Source organism: Coregonus clupeaformis, unplaced genomic scaffold, assembly GCF_020615455.1.
Source record: "Coregonus clupeaformis isolate EN_2021a unplaced genomic scaffold, ASM2061545v1 scaf0256, whole genome shotgun sequence".
NCBI lineage: Eukaryota > Metazoa > Chordata > Actinopteri > Salmoniformes > Salmonidae > Coregonus > Coregonus clupeaformis.
In genome coordinates, this window is record NW_025533711.1 from 315,050 (window position 1) to 342,691 (window position 27,642).

Below are 27,642 nucleotides of genomic sequence, written 5' to 3' on the forward strand. Positions count from 1 at the left end.
AGATAATCACCAGTGAATCTGTCCAACCACGCACAGGTTGTGAGTTGAACAAGCATTCCATTTAAAAAAGCCATTCTGGTCGTGCACAGATTTTTTGTTGTTGATTTTTCAAAAATTATTAGGCTAATCAAAAATTTGAAGCACGATAGGCTAGTCATTCATTGCACTATGAGATAAACAGACAGCAACGACTACTGCATCATGAAGAAGCTTTTCTTAAACCTTTCGAATATTTTTTCTAAATGAACATTAATTACCATTTTGACAATAATCATTATTGGCTAAATTGGCTTTATCAACATTTTTGACAAATTGAATATTTCAAATCAGGACTGATATTTTAAATATTTCAAATATGTGATGAGCTTGCATGAATTCTGAAGAAACATTTTAAGAAACAGGTTTTTAAGGCTTCTTGTGGCTAACACCGGTCAGAGCATTGTTGGAGGCGACCAAAGGTACCGCAGGCGCAGTTCCCTTCCACATTTGTACGGGAATCCATCCCGGTTGTTCTCGAGCCAGCAGACAAATAGCATCAACCGTAGGAGGCGAAGGGATACAGACTCGTGCAGGCTAATTGTAGCAGCCAGCGTTCGCAGGTGTAACGTTTATCCGCCTGTGTGTGGAACTGGGGTATAATATTGACAAGCCGTTCAGAGCCTTGAGATTGAAAAAACTGGGAGAATGTTGCACCAAGTACAATGAGCGCCCATTTGTCGCAGACACACAATTCAAATTTGATGAGCAACACTGAAGCGTCTTTGGAATCTTAAAAAGTGGATCCCACGACTTTACAATCATGCGAAATACTTGGTTGTCTGCCCGGAGTTCGATTTTGGAATACTGGACACCGGCCATTCTATGTCTCTTTTGGATTCAGTACTCTTGTGGGATGCCTCATGTCATTCGAATAGGTAAGTGTTATTAATTGTCTATTTATGTGTAATGTGGACCGGCTATAGATAAAGAATCAGTATAATTATTGGAGTGGACATCCTATCTATTTAGGAAAGTGAGGGTCTCTCTCTATCTGTGCTTGTGCAGCATCTGTGGTTTTTGGAGTAACGGTTTGCCCTTCATCTATAAAATATATATTTTTACGGTCTTTTCAAGGGTATGCTATCAGATGATTGTGTGCATCTAAAACAATATTACAGAGACTATAGCCCACAGTAGTTTATACGACAGTGATGAATTTGATTAAATGCTGTGCAACTATTGTGACTTCATTTCAGGAGCCTGCGAGGCTGCGATGCAACCACATTGTAGCCTACATGTGTAAAAATGACCCCTACCCATGCTTGTTTGTTTTTCAATTCCATTATTTTCTGATAGTCTATTATACGTTCCCTATGTGGCAATCGATATTTTTGACGCGTTATAAATACAGCCTAAATCGATACATATGATTAGTCTTCATCTCACGGCAGTTATTTATTTTGGAGAAGGTTGACATGCTTAAAACTGCTTGAAAAAGTAGAGAAAGTTCGCATAGCAATACAATAGAAGTGTGCACAACCCAAACATTGTATTTGTACTTAAGAGGGCAAATAAGGAACAACAACAAATATTAAGGGGCCCCGTGTGCTGAGATGGCACAGGTGTCGCCCGCCCTGGACAGCCGCATGACGCGTAGGCCTATGGAATGAAATAAGTTCGTAAGCAACCCCTGCGCTGATCTCTAGTGCTTTTTTTCACAATCTTTCCCCATTGCTTTAACGTTAATGTGATGACACAAGTGAGCGCGTGATGCTGCCCTGTCTTTTGGAATCACTCCAAGTAAAACAATGTGAGAATTCTCATTCTGAGCGCGGCGATGCGATGAAACGTTTTGTGCCGCAAGGAGAGAGGGACAGAATGAAGATCAATACGTTTTTGTCCCAAGGCAAATCGCTTTTGACAAGTGGCTCGGTGCCATGCAGGACAATTACTCAAAATGGCATTAGCTGACATTAACGTAGCTTTACAAGGCTCAATGTAAACGATGGAGAGAGATATGATAGGGCCCTGGACAAATGTGTGTATTTTGTATTAACAGATAACCTAACCAGTCATTATGTAAAAGAGTGAACAAACATAATGAATATAAAATATAGTTTTAATTTTACAAATTGTGGGGTATAATCTATTTTGCCCAAATCCAGTCCATTTGTTTTTAAAGAACAGGCAGGCCTATGTCTTACAGTAAAACATATGTTATTACATAGTTATTAGGTTACACCATAGTCTAGTTTTTCACCTGTCAACAAATAACCACTAAGACAGCCATACAAGCCGTACATATTCTAAATAATCAAATATTTGGATAAATAAAAGCTGTGTGTATATTTTCCTATACAACTTGTTAGAAAAATATTGAGAGCAAACCAAACCATGATGCCTATGCATGGTATTGAGTATTAGAGATGTGGTTTGTCATCACTTATTCTGGCTGGTCATGTCTTGATGATTGACTGCAGCATTGTGAACAGCTATGACTTTGATTTTGTTGTTGAGAGTTGTGATTTCTTAGATGCTGTTTAGACTCCTCTTTGTTTTAGTGATGCAAATGTAAGGATTTTGTCAAAATAACCTTTTTTTCTATTACCGCAGCACATTCAATGTAGTCTGAAAATAGCCTGTGACAGGTCTTGGTTTTGAAATGCCACAGAGCTGAGACAAATGTACCTTGAAATTGAAATTATTGCTATTTTATTTGGTGGATATTATTTGTATTTTTATTCTAGTGCAGGTGCTGTTCTTTCTGTATCCGTGAGTTAGGCTTTTGACAAAAGGCAGATGAGAACGATGTGCCAAGAAAATGTGCTGAATTTGAGTTGATGTCCATATGAACAAAAACATACAAATGCTTTAGAACAGAAAAATGAAATGCATGAAAATGTGTCTGCACGTACACTCTGAATGTGTGTGTGTTTGTGTGTGGTTTGTGTCTACTGTGCTTCTTGGGCATATTTTATACGGTAATAATACAGTGACATCAATGTCAGTAACACTGTGTCTCTGTGTAAATCTTAATTTTACAGTTAATTTCTGAGTGGCTTTGAATGGGTTTGTATGTCTGTCTGCACATAATCTACTTTAAATTTGTCTATGGGCATCTTAGCATGCTCATGTATGGTATGTTTTATACTAGGCCTAGACTGTATGTGCATACAGGTTGTCAATTGGCAGTCGCCATACCCTAGCTCAACACCAACAATTAAAAATAGGCTACTAAAATCATTCCAATCCTGATTAAAAGCCAAATGCAGTTTAGAGGTATTAGAAATCATTCCAATCCTGATTAAAAGCCAAATGCAGTTTAGAGGTATTAGAAATCATTCCAATCCTGATTAAAAGCCAAATGCAGTTTAGAGGTATTAAAGGCTGACTTTAGGACCATGCGGAAGCCTGGCTGGCTGGCTTTATGGAGAGCGCATCGATGCAGCTGCAGGGGACAGCACGTAAAGATGGCTGTAGTAAATGGCTTTGGATAGGTAACTGCTGTTTGACATGACATTAAACTAAACTAGAGTTTTAATCCCGGTGCTACTCTAGTGCCTAGCAGCTAATTCTTGTATAACGTGTTTGTAGAAGGTTAAGTCCCCTATTAACTGAGGTGAGTGAAGCCACAGCAACAAGGTGATCATGGCTGGAGTCAATCTAGCTTTGCCATACCCTAGGATTAGCTGAAATGACGCCGCTGTGTGCATGTACATTATGTGAGACGTTAAGAGAGTGTATCCGTGAGTATGTGTGTGGGTGTGTGTATGAGATATACCATTCAAACACTCGTACTCTGGATCAAAGCCATTCATCAACAGACCACCAGAGGGCCCTGTTGTAGTTCATGGTCGCCGGCCAGCGTCGAACAATACGTTACAATACCAAACAAGCAAGCAACATTCACTGGAAGTGGGTGGTGGTGGCGGGCCAGTGGCGTGGGGTGTTCTGTCTGTGCAGTGTCTGCTCTCCGTTAGGTAGCCTAAGCAATTCTCTCCAAGTAAACCATCTGTGTAATGGTGGGCATCCAAGGTGGAGTTGTTTCCATTGATTTGAGTGCTTTTACAGTGCATAGCTCCATACTGAGGGCCAGATGGTCAATCCTTCAGCAGGCCTGTAAACGTCTGAGGGAAGAAAATAGAAAATACTCTTTCTAGTGTATCTAGGCCTATTTTATTCCCCCTAACCTTCAGCGTTCTCTCTCTTCTCTTCTATTTCTTGTCTTTACCCTGCTAAACAAGTAGTGCTCATACCATCATTTCTATGGTACATAGATAATGTATAGGATAGAGAGATTTCAGTATATTTATGCTAGGCTACCCTGGTTGATAATGAGGTCTGGTTTTAGCTTATAATCAGTGAAGCTCAGACAGTGATTGTGTCTACCGGTGCTCATGAATAAATTGATTCTCTCAGTCATACCTGGAAACAAGGACCATGTTAAACGGTGCAACACTGTACAATAGTCATGAATGCAGGCATTTGTTTGTGCTTTGTCAGAGACTAGACCAACAGCCTGCCGTCTGTTTCTCTACAGCATCCTGTCTGACTTAGGGTCTAAAGCTTTACACCTAAAGCTATAGTTGTTCATTTTGTGTGTCTTCTGTTAAAGTGATGCTCCTGAACAATTGTATAATTTCAACCAGTAGTGGTGCTCACGAGCCAGAACAGGTCCTCGTTTCTTGTGTACTACGTCATCCAATTGTGTACCACGTCATCCAATTGTGTACTACGTCATCCATTTTGTTTGATGTTACATCCTGAAAAAAAAAAATATATGTTTAGAAATTTGTATAATATGTGACAAATCCAATTCGTACAATATGTTGTTGTGCTTAAGATCCCGGACTTCATCTTTAAGTTATGCCAACTTCAATGGATGCCAATGGTTATGTAACAAATTCAGCCAATCAATGAGATTTGAGCATACTTAATTTGACAAGAGGAAGGCTGTAACACCCATTTTAGACTGTAAAATGACAAAATGTACGACAGTTTACAGGGAAGTTACTGAAATATATGTGATGCAATGCAACTATATAAATACCTGAACAGCAGGTAAAGGAAAATATGGATTTTGTAACAGCTTAGAACAATGGCAATGATTATATATATAATGGATGTCTCACTCTCATGCCTCACTATCATAGAGGAGCCAATGCTTATGCTGAGAACCAATGTTTTTGAAATTACAAACCAGCCCACAAACCATTTAATAAATACTTATAGTTATGCTTATTTCATTTTAGTTGGAGGCAGAAGATTGATTAAACTAATTTATATTATCTTGTCTCTTTTATTTCTTAATGCTGCTATTCAGTGCCAGACAGGGATGTATTGCATATTCAATTACTTTATCTACCTAATACCTAGTGCTTCATCATGGCCAATTAATCAATCTTTCTCATGATATGACATCGCTTTGGTTTCTTTTGCTCCCTTTTGCCCCTCCTCCTCAACCAGCCGGTGTCTGCGTTTTCATTTTGTCTCCCCAAATGGAATTTATGCTTTGGGGAAAACACTACCTAAATACATTTTCTGCGTGAAATAACAGTCGAGAAGTCTCCAGATGTATTTGCTGCTGTATGCATTGTGACTGTTCCAAAGCTAGATTTCTGTGAGGAGAATTAGAGCTGCGTTTGCTAGCTGATGCTCGGTTGAAATTCTCCAAACACGACGAGTCCCTTCAGAGGCTGGTCTTTATCCCTCCCAACCAGAAAACGTTCTTCATGTGATTAGCTTCTGCAGAATGCAGGCGAGAAGGAGAACGCTCTCCACTCACACTCTCTATCACACACTCTCTCTATCACACACACACACTTGCCTAGATCCTCAACAGGGTTCACGAAAATCTTCTAATTTTAAATGACTCGCAAATATTTCAAGAGGCTGCGAAAAGGGCCGTTGTATAGTACTTCGCTTCTATTTATACAAAAGTTGAACTCAAGACCGTGTGCAAAAGAATTCACCACAGAGTCCCGACAACAGAAAGAGAGAGAGAGAGAAAAATAGTTGCGTTAGATAAAGAAAGGCAACAGCGAGAGGTAAACACATCAACAGTTGTGTGAAATTAAGATGGCCATCAATTGCCAGAGTGGAAAACAAATATTAAATGTTCATGTAAATGTAATCTGTCCCTAGCCAGAAGAGGAGAAGGCAGGCAGGTAGAATCCTCTTGGCAGAGAGCTAGGCTAGCAGCCTGGGAGTTGTTGTGGTGCATACGAACAAAGACTGGGAGAGGTCACAGTACAATTGTATCCAGCGAGAGCGGGCTCCTTTGATGTGTGTGATGCAGTGGTCTCTGTTAGCGACGCAGAGACAGAGGAGGAGATTGAAGGATACAACAGTTATTCTACCTGTACAAACCCACTCGTACACAAAGGCACAATATACACAACGTCTTCACTTAATAACTCATACCATTGGGTTACTGTCTCTCTCTCTCTCTTTCTCTCGCTCTCTCGCTCTCTCGCTCTCGCTCTCTCGCTCTCTCTCTCTCTCTCTCTCTCTCTCTCTCTCTCTCTCTCTCTCTCTCTCTCTCTCTCTCTCTCTCTCTCTCTCTCTCTCTCTCTCTCTCTCTCTCTCTCTCTCTCTCTCTGTCTCTCTCCCTCTCTCAACTACTACACCCATAGTGACACTTCAACTAATACACATAAACGCACACTCACAAAAACTCCATCCACGAACACACTCCAGAACATATGTCTGGTCTCACAGGGGCTCTTGTACACAATCCAATTCCATTCACTGTCAGCACACTTGCGTCCCATCATTAGCTTCAATATAGCTGATGAGAAACGGCAGATGTTCATTTTGTTCAGGAGAGGGCCCTGTCTCAGAATGTGTTGTTTCCAGTTCTCCGCTGTCAGCAGGACACACTGTTTCTGCTCCATAGGAGACAAAATGTTACCCTACAAACAAGCAAATACTCCAGGCAATATACTGAAATATAGGGCTACTGTTAGGAATTTTCATATTCATGTGTTACGTGTTATGAATCCAGACATATGTCACTGATAACTAATATGTCAGCTTGGGTGACATAACTACAATGGTTAAATGTCACTATTTTGACATAATCTAATGAGATTCTAATGAAAGACAATAATATGAAAGGTTTAATATAATCCTTTGTGAAAATGTTGATGAGGTCAACAAGAGGTAATACAGAGACACAATGTGTCAACACCATGATGATCATATGCTATACTTAGCAACAAACGTTGTCTCAAGAAAGAGTACACCTGCCGTATACAATAGTTGTATTATTCATGCTAGGTAATGTTTATTAAATCCAAAATCCATTGGGGATTAATGTAACGGAAATCCCTAACAGTAAGGTAACCCTATGACACAGTAGGGCCTTTTAGCTACACAGCTAGCCTAGCTGTGTTTCCACACCAGATGGTGTTTTCATATCATACTACAAAGTGTGTGCTCCACAGTGAAAGATCTGTAGCAAGCATATGCTTCTGATAACTATTTAAATAAATAATACTGAGCAACCCTCACATCAATGCGTCCGTCTAGTTCTAAAGAAATTAGCCAAAAACTTGGAAAGGAGTTTGGAAAGGAGTTTTATTGAATAGAGTTTCAGCATTTACTGTTGATGTTTTTCTAGATGATTATTCTGTACTTGGTACTAAGTATTGAGGTAATGTAATTTATTGAATTGAACATAAACAAAAATTGCTAGCACACGTGGAAGTCAGGCAAAATGGCCACCTGATAACTATCTCAGTTAACTATCTCCCCGTCTCTCCCCAGCAGCCTCCTGGGACAAAATGTCATTATAGCAGCCGGACGTGTGCTTTCCTGGATTTGACAGTGTTTTAAAATTCATGGCTTGTCAATGTGGGCTTTTTTTTGGTTGTAAATGTTGCTGTACCGAGGCAATGAATCAAATTTCATGCTTTAGCCATTCTGTCACGCCCTGGCTCTGGGGACTCTTTATGTTGAGCCAGGGTGTGTAGGTTTCATTGTTTAGTTTTCTATGTTTGTGTTCTAGATCGTTTAGATCTATGTTGGCCAGGGTGGTTCCCAGTCAGAGGCAGCTGTAGCTTGTTGTCTCTGATTGGGAACCATACTTAGGCAGCCTGCGGGCATGTTACTTTGTGGGATCTTGTTCCGAAAGGTTTGTGTTAACCTAGGACTTCACGTTTCGTTTGTTATTTTGTTCGTGTGGTGTACTGCAATAAAATATGTACGTTTATCACGCTGCGCCTTGGTCCGCTTCATCAATCAGCGATCGTGACAGAAGATCCCACCATGACTGGATCAAGCAGCGTGAAGAGGACAGAGGATGGACTTGGGAGGAGAGGAGTGAGAGTCTGGCGAGAGCCATGGAGGCCATGTTCACGGGGGAGAGACAAGCCCCAAAAAAATGTAGGGGGGGGGGGGGGCTCATGCCGTGGACGACGAGGCAGCAGGAGGCCGCGATAGAGCGGTTCAGCCGGTTAGCAGAGGAGGCCGCCAGATTAAGGGGGTCATTGGTCACGAGGGAGAAGGAGAGTGTAGAGGCACGGCGAGAGGAACTGGTTAGGCAGCAGAGGGAGCGGAGGTTTATGAGGAAACCCAGTCCCGCTCCTCGCACCAAGCAAGTGGTGTGTGTCACCAGTCCGGTCCGGCCCGTTCCTGATTCCCGCACAAGGCCAGTGGTGTGTGTTCCCAGTACGGTCAGGCCCGTTCCTGCTCCCCGCACTAAGCCTGTGGTGCGCGTCGCCAGCCCGGTCCGGCCTGTTCCTGCTCCCCGCACCAAGCCAGTGGTGCGCGTCGTCAGCCCGGTCCGGCCTGTTCCTGCTCCCCCGCACCAAGCCAATGGTGCGCGTCGTCAGCCCGGTCCGGCCCGTTCCTGCTCCCCGCACCAAGCCAGTGGTGCGGCGTCGTCAGCCCGGTCCGGCCCGTTCCTGCTCCCCGCACCAAGCCAGTGGTGCGGCGTCGCTAACCCGGTCCGGCCTGTTCCTGCTCCCCGCACCAAGCCAATGGTGCGGCGTCGTCAGCCCGGTCCGGCCCGTTCCTGCTCCCCGCACCAAGCCAGTGGTGCGGCGTCGTCAGCCCGGTCCGGCCCGTTCCTGCTCCCCGCACCAAGCCAGTGGTGCGCGTCGTCAGCCCGGTCCGGCCCGTTCCTGCTCCCCGCACCAAGCCAGTGGTGCGCGTCGTCAGCCCGGTCCGGCCCATTCCTGCTCCCCGCACCAAGCCAGTGGTGCGCGTCGTCGGTCCGTGCCTGTTCCACCGGTGCCTGGTCCGGCACCGGTCAGCTGCTCCACACCGGAGCCAGAGCAATCCGCTCCACCGGTGTTCAGTCCAGCTCCGGCCAGCGGGGCCAGACCAGACAAGGGGCGCAACGGGGGGGTAGAGAGAGTGTGGTGGTCACGCCCGGAGCCGGATCCGCCTCCGAGGCGGAATGCCCACCCGGCCCCTACCCTGTTGTGTTGGTGTGGCGCGGTCGCAGTCCGCGCCTTTGGGGGGGTACTGTCACGCCCTGGCTCTGGGGACTCTTTATGTTGAGCCAGGGTGTGTAGGTTTCATTGTTTAGTTTTCTATGTTTGTGTTCTAGATCGTTTAGATCTATGTTGGCCAGGGTGGTTCCCAATCAGAGGCAGCTGTAGCTTGTTGTCTCTGATTGGGAACCATACTTAGGCAGGCTGCGGGCATGTTACTTTGTGGGATCTTGTTCCGAAAGGTTTGTGTTAACCTAGGACTTCACGTTTCGTTTGTTGTTTTGTTCGTGTGGTGTACTGCAATAAAATATGTACGTTTATCACGCTGCGCCTTGGTCCGCTTCATCAATCAGCGATCGTGACACATTCGTCTTTATTACGTGCCGTTGTCCTTTCAGTTTGACTCCCTCTCTCAGCCTTTTCCGGGTTCTGCTGGAAAAGTCAAATAAAATTAAAACAGACAGGAAACCTTGATCACCAGCCATTTTATTTTGTGGGTCATGGAGCTCTATAGCATGGTTAATTGGAACTGATCTTGTTAGTGGGAAATTTGGCAGGTATTTGTTACATTTCAGCATGGGGAGCAATTTGTCTTTGGATTTGTAAACATGCATCCATGTATGCGCACAAGCACGATATGCATACACCAAGATGTGTTCCCAGAGGGGTGGCAGGTAGAGTGTTAGGCCAGAAAACCGAAAGGTCGATGATTCGAATCCCCGAGCCGGTAAGTGGAAAGATCTGCTGTTCTGCCCTTGAGCAAGACAGTTAACCCACAACAACAACTGCTACCTGGGCTCCGATGACGTGGACATCGATTAAGGCAGCCCCCCGCACCTCTCTGATTCAGAGGGGTTAGGTTAAATGCAAAAGTTACATTTCGGTTGAATGCATTCAGTTGTGCAACTGACTAGATATCCCCTTTCCATTCCCATCCCACACATGCCTACACACAGACAACACACACAAAACGCACACACCGTTATGGTCTCCCATTGTTTTTCCCTCCACGCTGCAGTATAAGTGAAAGAGAGAGAGAGAGAGAGAGAGAGAGCGAGAGAGAGCGAGAGAGAGAGAGAGAGAGAGAGAGAGAGAGAGAGAGAGAGAGAGAGAGAGAGAGAGAGAGAGAGAATGTGCGCACAGACGAAGCTTGGGAGACTCTTATTTAGTTTGTTAATTAGCTTGAACCTTTTGATCCCAATTTTAAAACCTGCCACGTCGCTATGCCAGCTTCTTTTGTGCATTGCCCCAAGCAAGATAAAAACAGAGCCTTTATTCCATCGCCTTTCAAAAAGCATGGCATTCAACATAGCAGTTTCCTCCGCCTTCTATATAAAAATACTGCCTTATCTGTCCACGGACTGTGTATACTGGTGTAACTACGCAGCTCTAAGACACCCCTTGTTACACAGGCATTACAATAGCAAGACCTTTTCTTCTCCTCTTTATAGTAATCAGGATTTGACACCGAAGGTATCAGTGGCCTGCACCGGTTTAAATCCTATTTAGCTGGGACTTAGTACAATGCACAGGGCGTGGTATGATTTCATTCTGCCATTTTAATCAGGCACCTTATTGTTATGGGTGTGCTGCAAATGTCAGTTCTGGTCATGTGATTCCGTCCCTGCATTGTGTGTGAGGTTTCATGGCTGGGGGTTGGGGTGGGGGTCTGTGTCTGGGTAGGATGGGGCTGGAGGTGTGTGTCTAATGTGTATGTGTGTGTATGTGTGTAGTGTAGTGGACATGTGTATATATGTGTTAGTGTCTGTGTGTCCATGCGTGCATGCTGGAGGTTTATGTGTGCATGCATGTGTGTGTTTGTTTGCATATGTGCATGCGTTTAACCCCCTAGCCAGGAAACGGTGCACGTTAGGCTACCAATCAACAGTGACAGAGTGTGCTGGGAAGAACTCACCCTCCGTTCCCCCTTGGCGAGGAGTAGCAGCTAAGCAAAACCTCTCTGGGCCAAAATATTGCAAATTAATGGCTATCACTCTGGGGAAACAGAGATCCCTTCAAGACAATTCCGCCTCACACCTTTTTCCCCGGCGGTGACAGTCGGCAACAATATCAGGAAAGATACCTGTCGAGCTTCCGCGTTCACTGCACTCGCTTACTCCCTCACTCATTTCATTGACTGATAGCTTGGAGGTTGGAAGCCACTGTCAAGGTATCCTCCTTCGTCTAAGGGAATGTTGACCATCTACTGTCCGACTGTCCCCGGGGTACACTATGGTTAACCACAGAATGTATGCTGTGAATCACTTAAGTGCTGCCTGTCTGCATGTGCCCAGACGAAGATAAATGGGACTCGAGATGGAGATTATCATTGTTGGGGAGGGATGGGAGAGGAATTGAATGGGGGAGTGGAGGTTAGGGGGCGACTTGGGATTGTCGGTGCAGATCAGCTAAGCTATTAGCGATATTTGCATGAATCTTAGCATTAGCAGAAAGGCATTCCATCCAACGTTCAGAACCGTACCCTTCCCTCATGTCACAACTTCAGATGTTCTTTGTGAAGTGAGCGAGAATCTTAGAAGGCCTGGCTGTCATAGTAACAGCAGCTCATGTTGCCTGCCAATCTGCTACGTGATTGCGCGGCAGGTAGCTTAGTGGTTAAGAGCGTTGTGCCAGTAACTGAAAGGTCGCTGGTTCTAATCCTCGAGTCGACTAGGTGAAAAATCTGTCGATGTGCCCTTGAGCAAGGCACTTAACCCTAATTGCTCCTGTAAGTCGCTCTGGATAAGAGCGTCTGCTAAATGACTAAAATGTAATGTGATTGGATGACGCCGGCTCTTTTTTATCAAGAATGAAGTGTTTGATTGGTCCTCGATCTAATCAGCACACTTATTCTTCAAAATCAATTCTCTATCAAAGAGACTTAATGAGGAGTTTCGATGCTGTGCTTTTCTCAAATATTTTTTTACACTCTCAACTTTCCCCTCAGTATTTGTATAATGACTGATTCGTTCACTTATTAAACAGTTTCCAGTTACTCATAGTAGCTCTCAGTTTGGTTCCACAGTGTTATAGTTCTGTTCTAACTTGCCAGTCTTTTTTGGTTAACCACATTGTCTTCTTTGTCATGACATGGGTTTTGACTCCACAATTGGTCTTTGATTAGTTACATGAACCTTGTTGTGCAGTAACACAATCTGTGTATAATGCATTTTAGTGTTCATATCATGGCTCAGTCTATATACAGTACAAAGGTTATACATGCATTCATAATGCATCACTTACTGGAGGCTTATAGACATTGGTACTAACATCTGTCACTGTTAATTTGGTCACTAGTAGTGTGGTTTGCATATTGCTTGAAGATGTGAGTCAAGCAAAGAAAATTCAATCTCACGAACAAAAGCCCTTAACTCTTTAACTTCAACCTGATTTTACACACAATATATAGAGAGTGAGATATAGATAGAATCTGGTCTATATTCTGTTTAAACTGGTTAATTAGGTAAACTAAGTGCACAACATCAAGGGTAAACTTGAGATGATACAATTTGCATGAGCAACAATAGTCTTTAATCAGCGACTTTTATTTGCTTAGATTAAAATAATCAGCCTAAGAATGCCATGTAAATGTAACAAGACATCTGCAATGTATTTAATTACTCTCAAGTCAGAAGTAAACAATGTTTATCATATTTGTCCATTTGTTTATGCAAATCATTTTAGATCTAATTGATTATTGTTCTGTGTATTCTTTTATATAGTATGTATATGATTCGGCCTAGCAGAATATTCAATAACAGGACAGAGATTTTTGTCATGTTGCCATGGCAATGTTCTCATTGTTTGTGTTTCCTCTGTGTGCTTCATGATATATATATATATATTGCCTTCACCACCTTTTCATATAATCGTCAAGATTATAGTCTTCATATACGTATGGAATCCTTTCATACAATCTTCCCTTCTACCATCCTGCTACCATCTAAAACATGACGTCAGCCAGGGAAAGCAAATGTGCAGCTCTGTCCACAAGTGAGCTCATTACACTGGAAATAGGAGAAATATGGGGAAATGTCAAAGGCACTGTTGAGTCATTCTGCTAAGGCCCAAGAACATTGAGGTGAGAGGTGCATCAGTGACCTCTAGGATTGGAAATAAACACCGGAAATAGCAGCTTAGCAGCTGCCCTCTACGACAATGCGATGTCTAGACGGTAAAATATATTACGGAAATGTAGGGGAGCATTACAGCTTAGAAACAGCAATACCCTGAATGTCTAAAGTGATCTATTCTAAATGTCAGGCATTAGGGTTGAGGAGAGGGTAAGGCTGCCTTTGGTGGTAATACAGAAACCCCCCTGCTTTTTCATGGTATTGGTATTGTACTTCACCCTTACATTCTGAATACATTATCTTTAAACAAATATCAAATAAAACTATGTAAACATTTCCATATAATCCCAACATGGTGTCATTATATATGTCAAAATAGTGAAATGTAACATTAGTCACTTCCGTTGACATATTGCTTATCTCACTAATTTTTTCGATTTAATTCAACCAAAAGATACTTGTACCTACTGTACATGTATTTGTTGTATGGCATTTCGCAAAGTATCTCCTATGAAAACAAGAGGCCCTCACCATTACCAGTCTGATGGTTGTACAGTTATATGTGACCAACAGAGAAAGGCCACACTTAAAATGATTGGCCTGCAGGTGGCGTCCCAGAATTAATGCTTGTTTAATGCCCTGCACTTGCTCTCTCTGCACTGTCCACGTATGGATCTCCTGTCTGTCTCAAGGAGTAATTACTTTAAACGTGCACAGGTCCATTCCTGAAGGAGACATAGGCATTCTGTGGAGAGCAACCTGCAATGTAAGCCATGTTTGAATACTTTTCAAATGAATCCTTCCTTCTTCCCTTCATTGAGTTTGTTTAAATCGTATTATTGTGAATACTCAGATTAATATAATAGTTATATTAAAACGTTTACATGCTTTGCAAGAAAAACTATTTTCTTAATAATCCTGTTTACATGGACACATCTGAAATCAGGCTACCTGGTGGGACTTTGATAAATTCAGAAAATCGGCAGTCAAAATAAACGTTCTACCATAACGACCATGTTATTTTTGAGAAGCCTATTTGATTCTGTGTTCGGACATATAAAGTTTGTATGTGAAAACTACAGGTAACTGCCAAAATAAAGGAAACACCAACATAAAGTGTCTTAATAGGGCGTTGGGCCACCACCAGCCAGAACAGCTTCAGTGCGCCTTAGCATAGATTCTACAAGTGTCTGGAACTCTTTTGGAGGGATGTGACACCATTCTTCCACGAGAAATTCCATAATTTGGTGTTTTGTTGATAGTGGTGGAAAACGCTGTCTCAGGCGCCATTCCAGAATCTCCCATAAGTGTTCAATTGGGTTAAGATCTGGTGATTGAGATGGCCATGGCATATGGTTTACATCGTTTTCATGCTCATCAAACCATTCAGTGATGACTTGTGCCCTGTGGATGGGGGCATTGTTATCCTATGGGGGCATGGCCATTTTTTGCTATAATAATGGCCTGCCCAGCATTTTTATACATGACTGTATCCCTCATTTACTCAAATGTTCCCATTATTTTGGCAGTTACCTGTATTTCTATGACGCATACTTTCAGTTTTTCCTAACTCACTTCACTCGCGCAAAAGAGGGAGGCTCGCACTGCTGGTGCTATCACATGCGCAGATCAAATACCGGTGTATTTGATCTGCGCATGTGGAACTCCGATTAAGGTGTTTACATGTCCTAATAATTCGAAAGATTGCTCAGAAATCCAGGTGTTTTAATCAGCGTATGCTTACTTCGATTATGACCTTTACGCCAATTAAGGTAAGCAGAGTAAGGTGTTTACATGACTAATACCATACTCGGCCTACTGCCATCGAATTATTAGTGTGCATGTAAACGTACTCGTTGAAGTAATCACTGATCTGACGAGATTGGATAGGTAAAAGTAAGTGTTACCCAACACAGCTTCCACCAATCCACATTATGTCAAATGTGTTATTACTTCAAGGAAAGTAGGACAGCATTATTTTAGGTAATTGAACAGGGCAGTAATTACAAAGTAACTTGAAATATACATAACAGGCCTGTACATTATATGCTATGTATGGAATTCATTGCTTGATCCAAAGTCTGATTCATGTAAGCATGATTCAAAAGTCTATTCACAATTGCCCATTGTTAGACTTGAATAGTCGGTTTTGCTCACACCAAAATCACTGATTGAACCACATGAGATCGTAAGAGTGATTGAAAAAAGCTTTATTCCTATTCGGGGCACTCTTGGAGGCCAGGGTACAATCAGCGGGGCTTTGTGAGGCTCTGTCTGCAGCCGTTAATGACGGCTGGCACGAGCTGAGCAGAGAGATCAGAGCGTGCATGTTCTCCGTCAATAGACAGAGCAAGCACTCTGGAGATAACAGAGCCAGCACAGTGAATGTGTGGCTGTGAGTGACTGTGTATTTGCAAATGTGTGTGTGTGTGACTCTGTGTGTGTTCCGAGTGGAGCCTATTAGAGCGGGGAGCTGCTCCAGCCGCTGTCAAACTTTAAAAGAGAGGACCAGAGAAGATATTACCTGCAATGATGGGCTTTTGCCGACTAACGCTGCAGTGTTCAACTGTAAAGACTGGGCTCTATCAAACTGTCAGGATGTCAGACTTTTGTTAATTTATTAATTCATTTATCCTTCGTTTCATATTAGACATGAAGATGATAGGAAAGGGTTCCTTTTCCTTTTCCCCTCTTAACAACCTCCCTCCTCCTCCTCCTCCTCCTCCTCCTCTCCTCCCTCCTTTTATTCCTTGAGCGGTGAAACAACCGCTCATTTAAACTCTTGTTCCTTTAGGAGGAAAATATAAGCTTTTGTTTGGGGTTTCATTCACTCTCTATTCCATTTCCTGTCAAACTGGAGATGCAATCCTGTTCAGCATGTGCTCATTGTTGTAATCCCGGCAAGGGGACAATGGCCTTTCCTTTCCCCTCGCCTTCCCTCTGACAAATACCCCATCTTCCTCCTCTCACTGGATTATCGTGCTTAAATTTTTTCAGACCAATTACAGGGTTTTACACGCTGCCGGTTGTGAGGGAATTGATTACTGTTCAATCATTTCCCATATTTCCAATCCATTTATGCTAATTTGAGGGTTGAAAGAAGTTCAATGGAGCACTCAGTCAGTGCTATGTCCAGTGCATGTGTCACGGATACGGCCGAGGCTGCCCCTCCTCCTCGTTCGGGCAGGCTTCGGCGGTCGTGGTCACCGGAGTACTAGCCGCCACCGATCGATGTTTCTGTGTCTCACTAGTTCTGTCTGTATTGTTCACACCTGTTACTCATTAGGCTTATTAGTTTCCCTATATTACCTCTGTTTTCCCTCCTGAGTGTGTGCGTGATTGTTCTTTGTTACGTCGTCTGTTGAGCTGTTGTTTTGCTCTTCCCTGCGTGGAGGGTTTGCTGTGTTTACTTGGAGTCAAGTAAAGCCATTTATTCTCAGTTCTGTGTCCTGTGCCTGATTCCGTTTCCCCACTGCACCCAGACGCTGACAGAATCACGCACCCGTTATGGAGTCAGCAGGCACGCCCGATCCCAGCGCTTCGGTGGAGGAACGCATCCACCAGCACGCGACCATGCTGCAGCGACTAGGTTCGGCTCTGGATCAAGTGATCAACACCATGGGTCGATGGGAGAGAGTTGGGTTTTATACACCTCCTCCTTCGCCGATTTCTCTTCCATCCAGATCCTCAAACCCTGGGTCCAGTGGTCTTCGGCTCTCGCTCCCGAGGGAATACGATGGGACAGCTGCCGGGTGTAAGGGTTTCCTGCTCCAGGTGGAACTTTACCTGGCCACCATCCACCCAGCTCCCTCGGGATACGAGAGCGTGTCCGCCCTCATCTCCTGTCTGTCGGGCAGAGCCCTGGAATGGGCCAACGCGGAGTGGGGTGGAATAGACGCTGAGTCCGTTCGTTATGAGGACTTTACCCGCCGTTTCCGGGCAGTATTCGATCATCCGCCTGAGGGGAGAGCGGCGGGGGAGCGTCTGTTTCACCTCAGCCAGGGAATGAGGGGCGCACAGGAATACGCCCTGGATTTCAGGACACTGGCAGCCAGTGCGGGATTGAACGAGAGGGCCCTGATTGATCACTACCGATGCAGTCTACGGGAGGACGTTCGTCGGGAGCTGGCCTGCAGGGACACTAATCTTAACCTGGACCAGCTGGTAGATTTATCGATCCGGCTGGATAACCTGTTGGCTACCCGCGGACGTCCAGATCAGGGTCCGTCCAGTCCATCCCCCAGCACTTCCGAGTCCACACCTATGGAGCTTGGAAGTGCTGATGCGGAGAGACCGAGCAAGGGGGTGGTCTCCTGCACCAACTGTGGCCGCAGAGGACACACTGCGGGCCGGTGCAGGAGAAGACCCTCATGGAATCGAGGCAGCAGGCAGGGTTCTGGGGGATCATCCCAGGTGAGTAGGCACCCAACTCACCCAGAGCTCCCTGTTGCCCACATGATGATTAATGTTATTTTCCCTGAGTTTTCCCCACATTCCCAGCATAGGGCGCTCGTAGATTCCGGCGCAGCTGGGAATTTCATGGACAGATTGGTTGCGCATAGATTAGGGATTCCTATATTGCCGTTAGATGTGCCCTTCCCCATACGTGCACTAGATAGTCGCCCATTAGGGTCAGGTATGGTTAGGGAGGTCACAGCTCCACTTCGGATGGAGACACAGGGGGGTCATGAGGAGAGAATTAGTCTCTTCCTTATTGATACCCCTGCGTTTCCCGTGGTGCTGGGCCTTCCCTGGCTAGCCACCCATGACCCCAGTATTTCGTGGCAACAGAGGGCTCTTAAGGGATGGTCACCTCAGTGCTCGGGAAGGTGTGTAGGTGTTTCCGTAGGGGCAACCACGGTGGAGAGTCCAAACCATGTCTCCCCAATGCACATTCCCTCAGAATATGCCGATTTGGCTCTCGCCTTCTGTAAAAGGAAGGCAACTCAATTACCACCCCATCGACGAGGGGATTGTGCGATAGATCTCCGTGAGGGTGCTGCACTTCCCAGGAGTCATGTGTATCCTCTGTCACAGGAGGAGATGGTGGCTATGGAGACATGTCACCGAATCTCTGGGACAGGGATACATTCGGCCCTCCACTTCCCCTGCCTCCTCGAGTTTCTTTTTTGTGAAGAAAAAGGATGGAGGTTTATGCCCGTGCATTGACTATCGAGGTCTAAATCAGATAACCATAAAATACAGTGTGACGTCACGAGAGGCTACACAGCTTTCAGCGGGATTGCTCAAGTAGTGCAAGGAGACAAGGTTCAAACAAACCAAGGATTTTATTAAAGGTCTTGGGAAACTAACGAAAGTATAACACAATACTGTTCTCTGGTGGCTCTTAAGGGCTAACAGTTCAGGGATGTCTCTTCCACATCCAAAATCATAACTCTCCCTCGCTCAAATAACTTTTCCCCAGTCTTACTGTCTTCCACGTTGCAGCTAGTGGCCAACCCAGCAAAACGTCCTTCCAAATGTCCCACACGTATTTCCACAGGTGCATATATCCAAAGGTGAGTATTTCCCAAAGGTAAGTATCTCCAAATCCTTATATTCCTCATGGAAGTGGACGTGCAGCACTCTTGTCCTCCAGAGAGCCCAGCCTGGAGACCGTGTCTCTTCCCTTCAACAAACCTTCAGCTCATCAGCTCCTGATTGGTTTCAGCTGCGTGGGAAGATTGGCCATAGAGGGTTGGAGTTCCCGACCATACCAGCAGATGGAGCCATAGCTGTCTGGGTTTGCAGCCATCTCAGGGGGATGTAACGTCCCTCCAGGACACAGCCTCTCGTGACATCACACATCCCCCTCCTCGGGACCGACGTCCTCGTCGGGGTAAAGGCAGCGAAGAAGGCATCACGCCGGGAGAGGGCGTCCGCATTGCCATGGTGCTTGCCAGACTGCTCTCTCTTCAACTCCTCCGACTCTAGGACCAGGGACTCAGCCTCCTGTTGTCTCTCCTTGAGTTTCTTACTGAACGCATCAGCCTTGGTTTTAGCAGAGTTTAGCTTCTGTTGAGCAGCTTTCAGTTCCTTCTCTCTCTCTGCCTCCGCATTCTTCATCTTGTTCTCCAACACCTTGTACTTCTCCTCTGCCTTCTTCTGGACCTCCTTACTACTGCGCAGGGTCTCCTCACACTCCTCGATGGTCCTGCGCAGCCTCTCCAGCTCCTCCTGTTGCTTATGGAAGGAGCTCTGTTGGAGTTTAGCCTGGAGGATATCTAACTCTTCTGTCTTCATGTCTAACTGTTGCTTTAACAAACGATACCTCTCAGCGGTCCCCTTCAGACCAGACAGTTCTTTGTCCAGATTCTGTAGCTCCGTCTCTGTGTCGGTCTGGGCACCTGCCATCCCTATCAGAGCCCGGGCGGGAGTGAGTAACTCGGAGGATTGCACCGGAGCCTTCCCAGGATGAGTCTTGCCTCTCCGTTTCCGAGGTACTCGGGTTATCCTCTCCTGAGACTCTCTCCAGAGTGGGTAAAAGGCTGGGCAGTCTCGTCCAATTAGGACAGGGACGGGGAGGGAATCAACCACCCCCGCTCGTCGTGTGTATGGTTCCCCGTGTGCTGGTCATTGTAAGTTCAGTAATGGGGTATTCTCTGGTGTCCCCATGGACACAGGAAACTGGGAGGACTTTCCCCGGGGTCAGACACGTTGGGCCCACCAAATCCTTACGCACCAGGGTGGCCCGGCTACCAGAATCCAGTAAGGCCTCCACATCATGGTGATTCACAGTTACCGGGCAGGTGGGGGGGTCGATCTGGGCCGCCATCTACGACTCCCAAGAGCGAGGCAAAACGGTGTGTGGGTGCTGAGCTGGAGGACTCCGCAGTGGGCATAGGTTCATCGGCTGGTTTCCCACACTGCCAGGAGATATGTCCCATCTCCCCACACCGGTAACACTGTCGAGTTTCCCCCTCCTGGTGTACTCTTCTTGGACCCGCCTGGTTTCTGGCTCCCCCTGGAGCCGGGATAAGTCCTGACGTGGCTGGGTTCGAGACCTTGGGGTCCTTTGGACGGGTTCTTCCCCTTTGTAGTGGGGCCGCACTCCTGGGGTCTTTTCGGGAAGCATTCAGCATCTCCGCTGTGGCCTGGTACTTTTCCACAGCTTCCACGGTCAGATCAGCCGTGGTCAAGGCCTGTTGACTGATGAACCGTTTTTGCCTCATAAGGCAGGGCGCGTGAGGTAACGATCCACCACAACGGCCTCCACCACCGCCGCTGCTGTATTCCTCTGCGGATCCAGCCATTTCCTTGCGATTCGGACAAGTTCATGCATCTGCGCCCGAGGAGGTTGGTCTGGTTGGAAGGTCCAGCTGTGAAAGCGCTGGGCCATACCAAACTTTGTGAGTCCATATCTGCTGAGGATCTCAGACTTCAGGGCATCATAGTCAGTAACCTGGTCAGGGCCCAGGTCCCGGACAGCATTCAGCGATTCCCCGGTTAGAAAGGGGGCTAACAGACCAACCCACTGTTGCTTGGGCCAGGCTTCCCTAGTGGCCGTGGCCTCAAATGCATGCAGGTATGCCTCAATGTCATCGGTAGCTCCCATCTTAGATATAAAGTCACTTGCCTTTATTGGGCGGGTATTTTGGACCACCCTCTGTCTCTGCAACTGCAATTCCTCTGCCTTCAGAAGGTTGGCTTTCTTTTGCTCCTCCAAGAGAGCCACGTTTGCTTGCATCTGGGCTTGCTGGCCAGCAACAAGGGCTTTCAATATGTCCTCCATTTCAGTCGGGCGGGGAGCCTCACGGCCAACTTGGAAAACTGGGTGATCAAACCTTCGGGTATCCTCCTCTGACATGCACTATTAACGCTTGAGCGTGCCCGTATTCTCCACCATCTGTGACGTCACGAGAGGCTACACAGCTTTCAGCGGGATTGCTCAAGTAGTGCAAGGAGACAAGGTTCAAACAAACCAAGGATTTTATTAAAGGTCTTGGGGAAACTAACGAAAGTATAACACAATACTGTTCTCTGGTGGCTCTTAAGGGCTAACAGTTCAGGGATGTCTCTTCCACATCCAAAATCATAACTCTCCCTCGCTCAAATAACTTTTCCCCAGTCTTACTGTCTTCCACGTTGCAGCTAGTGGCCAACCCAGCAAAACGTCCTTCCAAATGTCCCACACGTATTTCCACAGGTGCATATATCCAAAGGTGAGTATTTCCCAAAGGTAAGTATCTCCAAATCCTTATATTCCTCATGGAAGTGGACGTGCAGCACTCTTGTCCTCCAGAGAGCCCAGCCTGGAGACCGTGTCTCTTCCCTTCAACAAACCTTCAGCTCATCAGCTCCTGATTGGTTTCAGCTGCGTGGGAAGATTGGCCATAGAGGGTTGGAGTTCCCGACCATACCAGCAGATGGAGCCATAGCTGTCTGGGTTTGCAGCCATCTCAGGGGGATGTAACGTCCCTCCAGGACACAGCCTCTCGTGACATCACAACAGCTATCCTCTTCCTCTCATTGCTAGTATGACGGAGTCATTGCACGGGGCACGCTTCTTCACAAAATTGGACCTCAGGAGCGCGTACAATCTGATCCGTATCCGTGAGGGGGACGAGTGGAAGACGGCATTTAGTACCACCTCTGGTCACTATGAGTACCTCGTCATGCCGTACGGGTTGATGAATGCTCCCTCAGTCTTTCAATCCTTTGTCGATGAGATTTTCAGGGACCTGCATGGACAGGGTGTAGTGGTGTATATAGATGATATTCTCATATACTCCGCTACACGCGATGAGCATGTGTCCCTGGTGCGCAAGGTGCTTGGTAGACTGTTGGAGCATGACCTGTACGTTAAGGCTGAGAAATGTCTGTTCTTCAGACAGTCCGTCTCCTTCTTAGGATACCGCTCGAGATGGAGTGTGACCGCATTTCAGCCATGCGTAATTGGCCGACTCCTACCATGGTAAAGGAGGTGCAGCGATTTTTGGGTTTTGCCAACTACTAACGGAGATTTATCCGGGGCTTTCGCCAGGTAGCAGCTCCCATAACCTCTTTGCTAAAGGGCGGTTTGGTGCGCCTGCAGTGGTCAGCGGAGGCGAACAGGGCTTTTGCTCAGCTGAAGGTGCTGTTCACCACGGCTCCCGTGCTGGCTCATCCGGATCCGTCCTTGCAATTCATAGTCGAGGTGGACGCGTCCGAGGCGGGGATAGGAGCTGTACTGTCTCAGCGCTCGAGTACGCCTCCCAAACTCCGCCCCTGTGCTTTCTTCTCGAAGAAGCTCAGCCCGGCGGAGCAAAACTACGACGTTGGGTATCGGGAGCTGTTAGCTGTTGGGAAAGCTCTTAAGGTGTGGAGACATTGGCTTGAGGGGGCTAAACACCCTTTTCTCATTTTGACTGACCACCGCAATCTGGAGTACATTCGGGCAGCGAGGAGACTGAATCTTCGTCAGGCAAGGTGGGCCATGTTTTTCACGCGTTTTGTGTTCACCCTATCATATAGACTAGGTTCCCAGAATGCTAAGGCAGATGCTCTGTCCCGGCTATATGACTCAGAGGATCGGACCAGGGAGCCTACTGCCATACTCCCTGGTGGCGCCGGTGGTATGGGAGGTTGACGCGGACATCGAGCGGGCGTTACGCACGCAGCCCACTCCCCCCCAATGTCCAGTGGATCGTGCGTACGTTCCGTCCGAGGTTCGCGATCGTTTGATTTATTGGGCTCACACGTCACCTTCTGGCCATCCTGGCATTGGTCGGACAGTGCGCTGTCTTAGTGGGAAGTACTGGTGGCCCACTTTAGCTCAGGACGTGAGGGTTTATGTTTCTTCCTGTTCGGTGTGCGCTCAGTGCAAGGCACCTAGACACCTGCCCAGAGGTAAATTACAACCTCTCCCCGTTCCACAGCGGCCGTGGTCACACCTATCGGTGGACTTTGTAACAGATCTTCCTCCGTCACAGGGTAACACCACGATCCTGGTCGTTGTGGATCGGTTTTCTAAGTCCTGTCGTCTCATTCCTTTGCCCGGTCTCCTTACTGCCCTACAGACCGCAGAGGCCCTGTTCACACACGTCTTCCGGCACTACGGGGTGCCTGAGGATATAGTGTCTGATCGGGGTCCCCAGTTCACATCGAGGGTCTCGGTCAGCCTGACCTCAGGTTTTCATCCCGAGAGTAATGGGCAGGTGGAAAGAGTAAACCAGGATGTGGGTAGATTTCTGAGGTTGTATTGCCAGGACCGGCAGGGGGATTGGTCAGTTTACATCCCCTGGGCAGAAATGGCACAAAATTCCCTCCGCCACTCCTCCACTGACCTGTCTCCCTTTCAGTGTGTACTAGGTTACCAGCCGGTCCTGGCACCGTGGCATCAGAGCCAGATCGAGGCTCCTGCGGTGGATGAATGGTTTCGGCGCTCGGAGGAGACATGGAACGCTGCCCATGTACGCCTGCAAAGGGCAATTAGGAGACAGAAGGCGAGTGCCGACCGCCACCGCAGTGAGGCTCCGGTTTATGCACCGGGGGACCGGGTCTGGCTCTCGACCCGAAACCTGCTACTTCGCAGGTGTCGACGCACGGCTGGAGCCGCGCGTCGGGGGGTTGGGGTACTGTCACGGATTCGGCCGAGGCTGCCCCTCCTCCTCGTTCGGGCAGGCTTCGGTGGTCGTCGTCACCGGAGTACTAGCTGCCACCGATCGATGTTTCTGTGTCTCACTAGTTCTGTCTGTATTGTTCACACCTGTTACTCATTAGGCTTATTAGTTTCCCTATATTACCTCTGTTTTCCCTCCTGAGTGTGTGCGTGATTGTTCTTTGTTACGTCGTCTGTTGAGCTGTTGTTTTGCTCTTCCCTGCGTGGAGGGTTTGCTGTGTTTACTTGGAGTCAAGTAAATCCATTTATTCACAGTTCTGTGTCCTGCACCTGATTCCGTTTCCCCACTGCACCCAGACGCTGACAGCATGGGCCTGAATGTGATCTGGCAGCATTGTGATTTGCTAATCATAGGGATCAGAGGGAACATTCCAGACAACTTTGACACCGACAGCGGCACACACTTCTTTGTCAAATAATCTCTACCTTTCCGTCATATTCAACCCCATGAACGGTTATTTACTTGCCATTTTCAGATTTTTTCCCATCCCTTGAATTCCCCCCTACATTCCTTCCCATGGCTGTGCCAGTCATCTGTACACCTTGGTGTTGAAAAAACTGCACATGGAAATGGGCTGGTGATTGCCTCCCTTGGTGGTGATGGATGGTTTGAGAGGAGGATTTGAGTGATCTCCCCACAGACATAGCCCCTCCTTGGGGGTTGATTAGCTATAGAGCAGGCTGCCACGCTGGCTGAACAGCCCCGCTCAGCCTCACTCAGCCCTGTCAGGGACCCATTGATTGCAGGGTGCTTCAGAAATCAGCCCGCCGCTCTGCCTTGTCGTCCAGGGCTAACATGCTATCAGGTGGGAGAATGCACAATGCATTACTTTTCCATTTGCCGGTGAATATGCACATTTGAAAATGTTTCACGCACTTCAACTTGGGATGGTGGGGGAGGGATGGTCAGTCAGCCTGTCTGAAGGATCTGCATGGGAGGATACTGTCAGGGTGTCCTTGAGTGACGCATTATGACAAGGCATTCTATATTGTCGTATATTGTCCCTATCAATGTCAAAATGTATCCCTCCTCTGTGGTTAGTAGTCCTCCCTCTGAAGCTTGAAAGACATTACAGAGACACATTAAAGGCTGAGAGTTTTGGTGTCTGTGGAGGAAATCTCTCTGAGATATGCTGTTATGTAACACAGTGTATTATTGTGCAAACAGAGAGCAGGAATGCATTAGTTGTTCTCCGTCGGGTGTCTGAGCTTGAGCAATGGATGTCAAAGAGGGCGGCTTCTCTCACTGTCACCGGTGCCGCCAGCTGAAAATGGGACTCACGTAATGACTTTTTTAACAAGGCAGTTGTAATAGAATATCTATACTGGCATTCATAAACATTTTGTCAAGAGACATGATTGAAATTAAAATGATTCTGAAATGAGAGTTCCAGCTCAGGTTATTGGTTCTTCTGTCGCTCATTTATATCAACTATTGGAGGACTGCAATTTATTTAATCGCAGATTCTATTAATTCAGACTTCGGATTCATCCTCGCCGATCTTTTATGACTGTTGCAATTTGTTTCATTGGCTGTTGGTGTTAGTCACTTCATACTACTTCAACGGTTCAACCTAGGACAAACCCAACACATTTGAATGCATGTATAACTGCACCGAAGAGTGTTCTAGACTAGCCTGAATCATATCTATTCCATAACACTCAGTCTAGTAACACATGTAGACTACACACTGTACATGTACAGACTGCTGTACATGCTGTCGAACAAACAAACACACAAGCACAGTCGCTACCTGGCAAACCGTCTCTGCCCTCCCGTTGTCCATCCTTCTGCCTCTAGTCAAGGGCGCAGCAGGCTTGCCTTGGCCACACAAGCATGTCCAGGCTTGTTGACTCACCGGGTAGCTGGGACAACCTCCAGTCACTCAATCCAGCAGCTGCTTTCACTCAACCAAGACAGGAACACACAAGATGACACCATGCTACTGTGTCTCTTATAGGGTTTTTGTCATCCAAAACACTGTCAATAAAATACAACTTTATTGTCCATCGAAGCGAAAATTAGTATTTTTAATGTCTGTTCTGATGTTCTTCTGTCTAGACCTGTAGTGGTATTTCAACTGCAAAAAGATGACGAAATTACCATGACCCTCTTGATGTGTGCAATTGCATTTAGCTGGCTGCAAGCTTTTATCCCATTTTTGAAGAGAAGTGGGGGACTGTGACCACATGCTCATTCATGTCCAGTCGGAAATATGTCTCTTTATTCAGACATCGCACAGTCATACTGTGGATAAAATCACTCCCCCCGAATCCCATGTTTGTTGCTATCCACGTCCTATATTTCCTTTTGCTTCTTTCAAGGGGAAATGCATGTTTTCCAAGTAATTTGGTTGGATGCCAGTCTCCCTCACCCCTCCAGCTACAGCACTGTATAATCTTCTATATCTAGCTATGTTGTTCCGCCGCCATTAAAATGTCAGTCAGTTTAAGCCATTCCCAACACCGAGCTCCTACTATATGTTTACCAGACATTTTGTATTAACCCTACTCTTTTCTCAGTGCTCCTTTGACAAAGATTATAGTGTCACATCACTTGAATGGTATAGGTTTCACTGTCTCCCATGTGCCTGTAATAGACGTTGTGACGTCACGAGAGGCTACACAGCTTTCAGCGGGATTGCTCAAGTAGTGCAAGGAGACAAGGTTCAAACAAAACAGGGATTTTATTATAGGTCTTGGGAAATTAACGAAAATATAACAAAATTCTGTTCTCTTGTGGCTCTTTAAGGGTTAACAGTTCAGGGATGTCTCTTCCACATCCAAAATCATAATTCTCACTCGCTCAGATAACTTTTCCCCAGCCTTACTGTAGTCCACGTTGCAGCTAGTGGCCAACCCAGCAAAAAGTCCTTCCAAATGGCTCTCACGTATTTCCACAGGTGCATATATCCAAAGGTGAGTATTTCCCAAAGGTAAGTATCTCCAAATCCTTATATTCCTCATGGAAGTGGACGTGCAGCACTCTTGTCCTCCAGAGAGCCCAGGTTGGAGACTGTGTCTCTTCACCCCCAAACCTTCAGCTCATCAGCTCCTCATTTGTTTCAGCTGCGTGGGAAGATTGGCCATAGAGGGGTGGAGTTCCCGACCATACCAGCAGATGGAGCCATAGCTGTCTGGGTTTGCAGCCACCTCAGGGGGATGTAACGTCCCTCCAGGACACAGCCTCTCGTGACATCACACATCCCCCCTCCTCGGGACCGACGTCCTCGTCGGGGTAAAGGCAGCGAAGAAGGCATCACGCCGGGAGAGGGCGTCCGCATTGCCGTGGTGCTTGCCAGCCTGCTCTCTCTTCAACTCCTCCACCTCTAGGACCAGGGACTCAGCCTCCTGTTGTCTCTCCTTGAGTTTCTTACTGAACGCATCAGCCTTGGTTTTAGCAGAGTTTAGCTTCTGTTGAGCAGCTTTCAGTTCCTTCTCTCTCTCTGCCTCCGCATTCTTCATCTTGTTCTCCAACACCTTGTACTTCTCCTCTGCCTTCTTCTGGACCTCCTTACTACTGCGCAGGGTCTCCTCACACTCCTCG

At 46.5% G+C, this 27,642-nt stretch overlaps 1 protein-coding gene across 1 annotated transcript in view; it reads left to right on the plus strand.

The window, feature by feature from the left end:
* The first annotated feature begins 532 nt into the window (after positions 1–532).
* The window catches only part of grik3 (glutamate ionotropic receptor kainate type subunit 3), a 150,033-nt gene continuing 122,923 nt past the window's right edge, over positions 533–27,642 (plus strand). Inside the window, exon 1 of the mRNA XM_041903661.2 lies at positions 533–914. Coding sequence (XP_041759595.2) covers positions 800–914 — 115 coding nt within the window. The 5' untranslated portion in view covers positions 533–799. The remainder of the gene's footprint in view (positions 915–27,642) is intronic.